At 29.1% G+C, this 9,827-nt stretch overlaps 3 protein-coding genes across 4 annotated transcripts; 1 reads left to right on the top strand and 2 right to left on the bottom strand.

Annotated features, from left to right (window-relative positions):
- Positions 1–1,377: 1,377 nt before the first annotated feature.
- On the bottom strand, positions 1,378–5,494 carry LOC108731888 (uncharacterized). The gene is made up of 5 exons (XM_018462439.1): positions 5,411–5,494; positions 4,682–4,930; positions 4,063–4,227; positions 2,000–2,362; positions 1,378–1,605 (listed from the first exon to the last, which is right to left on the bottom strand). Exons 1-5 carry the CDS (start codon positions 5,426–5,428, stop codon positions 1,378–1,380), a joined length of 1,023 nt encoding a protein of 340 aa, XP_018317941.1. The 5' UTR covers positions 5,429–5,494.
- A 587-nt stretch (positions 5,495–6,081) lies between these two features.
- Positions 6,082–6,852, top strand: LOC108720366 (uncharacterized). Of its 2 annotated transcripts, XM_018444356.1 has the most exons (3): positions 6,082–6,237; positions 6,328–6,574; positions 6,611–6,852. In XM_018444356.1, exons 1-3 carry the CDS (start codon positions 6,124–6,126, stop codon positions 6,823–6,825), a joined length of 576 nt encoding a protein of 191 aa, XP_018299858.1. In that variant the 5' UTR covers positions 6,082–6,123; the 3' UTR covers positions 6,826–6,852. The 2 variants fall into 2 exon arrangements, with proteins under 2 accessions (XP_018299858.1, XP_018299849.1); XM_018444347.1 differs by having other exon boundaries at positions 6,328–6,852.
- An 845-nt stretch (positions 6,853–7,697) lies between these two features.
- Positions 7,698–9,524, bottom strand: LOC108720381 (uncharacterized). Its single transcript, XM_018444368.1, has 2 exons — positions 9,375–9,524; positions 7,698–8,973 (listed from the first exon to the last, which is right to left on the bottom strand). Exons 1-2 carry the CDS (start codon positions 9,375–9,377, stop codon positions 8,608–8,610), a joined length of 369 nt encoding a protein of 122 aa, XP_018299870.1. The 5' UTR covers positions 9,378–9,524; the 3' UTR covers positions 7,698–8,607.
- Positions 9,525–9,827: the final 303 nt, after the last annotated feature.

The following is a 9,827-nucleotide window of genomic DNA, read 5'->3' as shown; positions in this document are numbered from 1 at the left end:
AAACGATTTGCCAATGAGACCTTGACGTTCACAATTTTATTGTCATCTAATATTAGGAACTGTACCTATGTTACAAACATTATTCTTTAATATGTTATGCATTTAATATTAAATGGGCCATTAAAGAAATATTGATAATATATAAATATTAAAATTCTACTTTAATAGAGTTGTTATAATAAAATATAGATATTATTTTAATAAGAAATATATAATAATAATTTTTATAATAGTGAAACATAATAATTCGGTATTATCATGAAGCAATGCTTTATTTATTGCAAAATTAGTTGCAACAATTATAATCAATCATACAAGTCATCGTTTAAGGAGTTAAATATTTTTTTAAGCAATCGTTGAAAAATAATATAGATTACTACTTTCTTCATTTCTGTCAGGTAATAAGATTCAAATATAATTATGCACACTAATTACCCTACTTTTTAAGTATTGCAATATATACAGCAATATATACAGTGCTACTTTTGAAAGAAGTATCGATTTTATTCGTTTTTCTCATGAAAACAGTAGAAAGATATTAATCTGCATCCTCGAATTTATATATTTTTTAAAACGGCATATTTATTTTACACAGATTTTATGTTCCGCTTTAGAATATACGTATACTGACACACGTTTCATTTATATCAGACGCTCTGATAAACACTCTCTAAATATGCAGCTATATATCTCAAGATACGATCTAGTAAATGTTAAATTAATTCCAAAGCTTCCTTTTTTAGAGGTTTAAATTCGCGACCATTTAACATATACACACATTCTATTTTGAGGAATCCATACGTAATGTGAAAAAACGTGTTTTATTAAATAAAAAACAAGGAATAATTCTTCGAGTGTGTCAAGTTTAACTCTGACTATGACGCATAACTGAGTTGCGTGTTAATTAAAAACGATAATAACAGATAATTATTGCGATTGCTCATTTAAATATCATATAGTATAGCATATAGATATTTGGAAGAAAGAACGGGATTAAAGGACGGGGGCAAAGCAAAACTAAGTAATTTGTAAATATAATTTATCTTAATTTATTTTTTATTTTCCATTTCATAATTGCTCAGTTACAATTATATCGATATTTTATTAATAAATATTTATTAACTCAAACATTAGTCTAGTCCATTTTATCATTTAAAGACTTAAAAATTTATAGACTTAAAAATCGAGTTAAAAATGTAAAAATCGCAATAAACAATAAATTTAGTAAATTATATTTTTATATAATTTAAATTAACGTATGTAGTTTAACTTGACAATTATGAAAGGTAATTATTTACGCTTTATAAATTATTATAATAATAATGAGAACGTTCACTACTGTTAAAATACTAATAATAATCATTGGAATATTAGGGTCTATATCGATAATTTCGTCTCGGATAAGAGCGGTCTAAAAACAATATCTGCGGCGACTTCCATATCGTGAGGATCCTTGGGATAGTTAATGTCCGCATCCGAAGTCCAAAAAAGTGGTGTTATAATATCAACATGAGGCATTGTGGTAGGCAACAAATTTTCGGAATTAATATCATTCGTGTACTTGGTCTGTTTTATACTTGGTTCGTACAGTAAAGGTGATACTTCCTATGATAAAGAAACATTTTTTAATCTTCCTCTGAATATATTCATTTTTATATCTTTAAACGCAAAATTTGTAACTAACTTTAATTTAATTACTTATAATTGTATTGATCGTAACGATTATAATTTATTGCAATTTTGAAATATTATCTATAAAATACGAGTATACTAATGTTTTTATAGTTTAATTTTAGATTTAAATTTTTTCTGTAGCATTATTTTCTAATATCTAGTAACGTACATATAATGTAACGTTATGTAAATTTAATCATAATAATTGAAGTAATGAAGTTTCTTTATAATTACGTTTTAAGCAATTGTCCATCAAAATTTCATAGTTCCTAAAAAATAAAGAACTTAAAGAAATTATTTTAAATATTGTGAGAAATGGATTTACCTTCGAAGAGGATAGACCAGGTCGCCAATTATTAGGATCCACGCTCCACGAGCTTTCATCGACGTAATTTTGAACATTCCGTTGAACTTCGTCACGGTTGTTCTCCAATTGACTGTTTAAGATTTCATCTTGCGTTGGTAATACTGTCGCGATTGGCACATTAATTTTATCATCAGAAATTTTTGCGGGTTCAAGGAATGCAATGATTGGTATCGATATTGTGAGTGGTGAATGTTCCGAGGGCACTATTTCCTGACTCGGGTTTGGCACGAGATATGGAATTTCTTGTGGAATGTTATCGATAAGGAACGGCTTCTGCGTACTTTCAGATATTTCGGTTGATGCTTCGTATAAATCATCGTGCTGTAATACATAAGACGAAAGATCTTTACTTTCCTCGAAGATCATATGCTTGATAACATTACGTCAATCCACCACATGTTCTTTAATAATTTTTTTATAAGTTACATAGAACATCGACGGTTGATATACATCAGGACAAATGTCGATCATTTATATACACAAATTTTCAAGGTTGGCAAGTAACGCGTTACTTGTAACGCCGTAATTTTGTTGATCATTACCTTGTTATAATAACGATTTGATAATAACATTGTGAATTTTTTATGATGCTAACATCAGAGTTAGAAAAGTCAATCGTTACTTGTAATGGATTGAAAAAGTCATTACTGAAAAAAATAACTCCTAATTTGTAACGCGTTACTTTTTAGTAATGAATAACGTTACGCGTTACTCGTTATACTTATAATTTTTTCGGTGTAACGCATAATAGTGACAAGTTACTTTTCAATGTGACTTTTCTAACTTTAGTACAACCTTAGTGTTTAGTTAGTTAGCATTACCGTCATAAAAAATTGCAACATCTTCATCAAATTATTTACTATAAAGAGTAATGACAAAGTAACTGAAAAGTAACGTTTGCCAACCCTGCAAATTTTAAAAGTACAGACACGACACTCGATATTATTAGTGAAAGTCATTTATTAATTCTGATATTAAAAATATATAATCTAAACGTTTCGGTCAGATTTTCTGACCATCATCAGTAAAAAAATTATTTCCCGATATTCTAATTAGCGCTGGTGTTACAATAGTTTAAACCTGTCTTCACTTCTTCCGTTAAAATGATGGCGAATGTTCCATATCGATTTCGAACAAATCACTCTACTGTGTCCATAAAATTCCTTTGGTTAAGATAAGGCTGTCCTTATTGTACACGGAGAGAATTTTTTCTTAGAGTTTATCTTGAAAATATGATAGTCGTGAGACAACAATGTATTTTCAAGAATTTTAATATAAATCTCTCTCATTCATTAATAAAACTTCAATAAAGTATAAAATAAGTTTGATTAATTTTACTGAAATGCATTGTAAAAATCTTTAAAATATTGTATTGTATCACAACTACCATATTTTCGGGGTAAATTTTAAAACAAAATTCTCTCCATGTATTAAATGGATATCCTTGTGTGATAATTTTTTCCCGAATGTTATGCATACGCAATATTACCAATTACTATATTAAAATTAATTTGAGTCAGAAATTACAAAAATTTTTTACAAAAATATTAGTTTGAACTTTACATCAACAACAATTAAACATACCTGTGCTAGCAAACGAACAGTAACGCAATTAATAACGTTTAGATTACATATATTTTTAATGTCAGGATTAATAAATGACTTTCACTAATAATATCGAGTGTCGTGGCTGTATGTACTTTTAAAATTTGTTTATTTATTAAAGCCATCTTATAACTTTGAATTAATTTATATATAGTTCCCAGGCAACACGCATGTTTATAAGACGGTCTTTATGGCCAGTATTCGTAACCCGTTTTTATTTCAAACCTGTCTTGTAATAAGATGCTAATAGTTCTGATTGATTTATGATATCTTAAGACTGTATTTAAGACGATCTTATATATAAGAACGAAATATCAGCCTACGACGTCTTAAACATGTATGTTATTGGGATATAAAAAAAGATATGTTACGATAATGGAATATCAATATCAACATAGCATTTTTACATATTTTACCGAGTTTATGTATCCATTTTCGCCGTTTTCAGTAAAAAATTGAACATCTGTAGGTATTAAATCATCTACATCAGTTTCTGCATTCACAGTCTCTGTTATGTTTTTCCGTACATCCTCTAAATCCGTCATGGGAACGATAAGAACCTGCTCACTCTGTGACACCACCTTAAAAAGATTTTACTTTTAAATAACAATGTAATAAATTCGAAAAATTAAATATATTATAAACATATGCTAAATTTTTTTTTATTTTCCTAAAAACAGTTATTTATCTTTATACTAAAAATAAATCAGTGTAATATAAAGCAACAATTGATAATTGCGACAACAAAATTATGTAATTCTTTTTAATAACTAATTAGCATTTCCAAACTTCTGTTATGTAAATGATTAATCATGAATCATGCTATGAATTAGTTTGTTATTGTTAATAAAAGCTAATGATACTAGTCAGATACTAATAATTAACAAGTATATCATTAATAGCAGCAGTATTCATTTGTATTTTTAAATACAAATGAATACCGTGTTCTTTATGAGCAGATGTACAGAAATGTTGGAGTAATATTTATAATTAATTGTATATACATATAAAATATATAGAATATGATAAATAAACCTTAGTAGGTTCAGTGGCGGGCATAACAAGTACTTTCTTCTTTATCACCAAGCCTTCTAAAGATCCATTGCCAACTATATTTTGTACAGCATCTTGCACTACCGGATCCCGCACAACGGCGGCCAACGTATCATTCGTAGTCTGAGGTTCCGTTGGTAACAAATTTGCAACATCTTCATAATCAATAGGTTTAGCATCCGATATGCACACGAATAATACGAAGATCACAAAAAACATGATACTTCCAAGCTATAAAATGCAATCAATGATATTTTAAAAATACGAGCTTACGTTTTGATTTGAATGCAATTAAAAAGCAGTATACTTTAAACAGATTAAAGTTTAAAATAGAATTTACTTTCACGAGATTTTAATTCGATAAATTTAATTATTAAAAAAAATGTATTTAAATTTTTTATTAATGCACACATATACATATATTGATTTGTCATTAAAAAAAATTTTATCATACTACTATCAACTCCAAGTCAATAATTAAAGTGATTAAAGGACTTTTTAATTTAATAAATATTATACGTTCATGTACTTTTTATATTTCATATTTCTTATTAACTTTATAAGTATAAATAATCTTTTTCAAATAAAAAATTTGTATAGATTGCAGTCGATGACGCAAAATTTAGCGTATATTCTTCTTACATTTATATATATTGTGTTAATTGCTATATAAAAAGTGGACTTTTCAAATGAATTAATCTAAAAACGTACCGATGAGTCGTTTTTCATTTTGATAATAAAACTGTGCAATAATCTTCCTGTAGCTTCAACGACACTGCTTCGCCAAAGATTTTCCAGCTCTGTCAAGGTATAACGGATCATACTGGTTTTATATGACATGCTGAAAGAATTATCATTTCTCTGTTAATAAACGTGAGTATCAACCTCGCGGTAAACTTCGTTGCACGGATGCTGCATCATGAAGATCATACAGACAGACATAATTGTCAATCATATAATAATTAATTCAAATGAGTTATAATCTTGTATTTTTCATATTTTTTCATGTTGTATTAAATATTGATTTTTTATTTTGATTAATATATATGTGTTAGTATTTTATTTCTTATATTTTAGTAACTTTAATTAAAATTGTAGAAAATTGTCAAAGATTGGATATTCATTATATTTATCGTTTTAAATATAATTTCTCACATTCCATAAATTTATGAAACGGTTATGAAATAATATAACGTACAAGAACATTTGAATATTACATCAACTACTATTTGATCAACCACGAAAAAATATTGTACTTATGATTAGCGGTCTCTTAACGATATCGAGACTCGATAGTGTTTAGCAAGTAATTTAGCAATGAATCCTGAGTAGCAAGCTATAAAAGACTTGCTTCAACTTTCTGAGCCATTAGTTAGCAATTGGAAACTGTACTCTTTGTACCATCCAGAAAATCCGTGATTCAAATGGAACGCTTGAGCGTTATCCTCTTCAGTTTCTATTCTCTCGCGATCCTGACAGAATCAATGTCCACTGGATCGTCAGCAATGATTGAAACTTCATGGGACGATGTACATGACGTAAGAGATGTTAAAAATTACGTAGATCTGAAGCAGAATGTACAAAATAATACTAATTGTAAGTATCCTTTCATTGAAAATCCCATGAAGAACTCTACCCAGGTTGAAGAACACGCGAAGGATCCGTTATATTTGAATAACGCATCAAATGCATTCACAATTTCAACTGATGACTTTTCAAGCAGCAATATTAAAGATATGGAACATTTAAGACACAATGAGGATAAAGAAAATGATGCAGATCGTAAAGAAGAACCATCTGAAGATTTGTCGTCGCATGATATCCTACTGGATCCTAGTTTAATACCGGCTCGTCTAACTCGTCAAACTGAAAAAGGCGACGTAGACTACTCAAATCTCGCATCGATCTCCAGTGATGTTAAGTCTAACAACCATGACGATAGTAGAAGTGTTCTTCCATCGAAACGGAATCTGAACTACGAGGGTGATCTCAGCATGGCTGAAGATAGATATTCGTCTGCATATCCGTATTATCGAAGAGAGTTTCCGAATCAAAGATATCGAGCGAACGACAGAAGGGAACCTTATCGTAATTACTGGAGATACCCTGTATTTTCGGGAAAATAAATGAAAGTTTCTGAGTTTTTTCTTTTCCATTTCATTGAAAGGAAATTAAATTTGCATAGCTATGTAAGTAGAAAATAGTGATGACAAATATTCCTGATAGAGAAAACAGAGAAAGAAATATGTATTAATAGTAAATGTAAAGAAATAATCTTATAAACTTTTATAATTAAAATGATAAAATCTAAATTGTAAATCTCGAAAAGAGAGAAATTACTCCTAAAATAATTTTATCAAAGTTTTCTAATTAGAATGACATTTTTGCCAATAAAAGTTGATAATTTATAATTAAATTGAGCTGGTGTTTAATTTTTTTAAATCTTATATTTAAAATTTTTTAAAACAAAGCTACACTATCTTAAAATAAAATTAAATAATAAATTATTTTATTATTTTATTAATTTCTGTGTTCTCAATTCTATATTTTATTATTTTAATGAACATTTTCTTTTGAGATTGTATCAATAAGTTTTAGTATTACAAGAAATAATTAAGTATGAATTATATTAAGACATAAAAAATGTATCTATTATTTTAATTTATTATATGTTATGTATTTATGAATGATGATAGGAATAAGAAGTAAAATGAACATATAATTAACATTCTACATTTATTTATAAAATGCCATACACATATTTATTTCATTACGTAATGTAACATTTAGTCTCAAAGAAATCGTATCATAAATAATACTCTCATATGTACATTCGAGTATCCATTCGAGTAATATTATTAACCTATTTGCTTGCGTAAGACAACTTTGGTCGATAGCTTTTAATTATTAATGCTATTTTTAAGTAACAATCGATTTATAATTAAAGAAAATTCTAATTACATTAGAAATTATAAAGTAAATATTGTATATACTGCCGCTTCCTCTAATTCTTCTGTTTATTATTTTAATCAGCTCACTCTCTTGTATGTTTAATTTTAATCCGACTTAAATCTATAGGATTTTTATAAGAGATCATATGATCGTAAAATAACTAAATGCTTTCTTGATTTTTTGCTCTTGTTGTTCCGCTAATCGTTAAAAGAAAGACTCTTCTGAATCAGCAAGATTAGTTCACACCCGTTAATGTGTACCGTTAATCTCCATCGAAATAACGTCCACAACCTTTTAGCATAATTATACTAACAAGTTCAATACTCTTCGCTGATATTTTAAAGTTTACTCATTTTTCGATACAAAAGCTTCCTTTCCGTTACCGACTCTCTGTATTTTTTTCTATACTTCACATATTTTTTTTATCTCAGCGGTAAGCTCCGTCGACAAGAAAACAGTTTTATTTGCGCCCCAAATTTTCATATTGGAGCGAGTCTTCCGCTCCGCTGTTTATAAACTTGAGTTTTTATTCTTGTATGCTCGCGGCGCACCTATAAATATCTGCGAGCAGCAAGCTTTATCTCATACAGTCCTGGCGAGCTGTAGATATCAGTTTTGTTTAAAAAAAGTTCGTATCATAGCTTACTATTTTTCAAAATAGATGTCCGTATTTTGTTTAATCGAATCATTTTAATGGAAAACCATCTTAGTTTTTCCATAATTTATCCATTTTTCTTTGAGCTTCGCGTATCTTTATTTAAATTTCATGAAGTTTTTCTTGCCCAATCTTCTTTCAATCCTTCTTTAGGACTTTGAAGATCTTTAGGACCATTGAGGCTTTATATGAAAGTTCTCAAGTATCTCGAATGTATTATCCTCCCGATAATACCAAAATGAGATACATAACAATTAATTGCAATTGTTGAAATCTCCAAATCGGCTTTTGGTTCTTTTGTTTATATTCGTCTACCTCTACCTTGTCGGACAGCATCCCTGGCACGTTGTCGATACGCAACCTGTTGCCGATACACGAAGAGAGGACGAAGAACATTGGTACCAGCTGCAGTCTCAATATCATCATCATTTGCTTCCTCTATACTTCGTTTTTCAATGTTGGGAGTTGCGATACTATTCGCAACTTTAGAACCGTCATTTAATGCGTACATCGATTCCTTATTTATCAAAACTTGCGGATCATCTAGTTCTTGAACAACGAGCGGCACAACAAGTATGGGAGAATCATACATGCTCATCATTCTAAGAGGTGATGCGTAAGAACAGGCGACGAACAGCAGTGCGAAGACGATGAATGTAGCAGTCATCTGAGAAAGAAAAAAAAATTGTCTTTATGTCCACAGCATCGATGGATGTCTAAAGATTTGTAGATCAATAATTCATACTGAAAAAATATTACCCCAAATTTCAAATTAAACATAGGTATTTTAAAAAAATTCTTAACAGTTAGTAGATGTTCTCTGCATATTCCCAGTATATGTATATATATGAATGTATTTGTTAAAATAAAACGGATTTGCTTCTAATAATTTTTATGCATAATTTAAATAAGTTTCGAAATCAATTAAATTTTTTATTTTTATAAAAAAATTTTTTTTTTAATTTTTTTCATAAATCATAGAAGACATTAGATTTGTAATAAAAATAAAAACTATATACGTATATTTAAGAAAAATGATTTGTTTAAATTTGAGGAAAATATACTTACCATTCTGTATTTGAAAGTATCGAATTATATTGACGATGTGTGTGTTTAGCAAAAAAATAATCGTTTTCCCTCAAAATTAGATTACGCAAAAGAGGAAGTAACACGTTTCAATGCAAAGCATTTATTTAAAAATGCAATAGCACGTCGAGACAGCTCTCTCACGAGTTTATGGTGGCCGGGATCGGGCATTCAGTATTTATATGAAACAATGACGTCAAACCACAGCACGCTAATTATACCATGACGTTCTACGATGGGTGATAACTGACCTGGTAAACCAGCTAGACATGACACATCGGTGATCTATCTTGGGTGTACTACGATGCTCCTTGTTTTGCTGGCTTTGCAGGTGTTAACTTTGCTACAAGGAAACGTCCCCCTCGATGCTTGTCTATTTACACGTAAAATGTTGATAATTTAATATATGTCGATTCGCGCATGTATTCGGGATTA

This window comes from Mycetomoellerius zeteki, unplaced genomic scaffold (genome assembly GCF_001594055.1).
Source record: "Mycetomoellerius zeteki isolate Tzet28-1 unplaced genomic scaffold, Tzet1.0 scaffold102, whole genome shotgun sequence".
Taxonomy (NCBI): domain Eukaryota; kingdom Metazoa; phylum Arthropoda; class Insecta; order Hymenoptera; family Formicidae; genus Mycetomoellerius; species Mycetomoellerius zeteki.
Note: the sequence above shows the minus strand (reverse complement) of the source record. Positions and strands in the feature narration are given on the sequence as shown.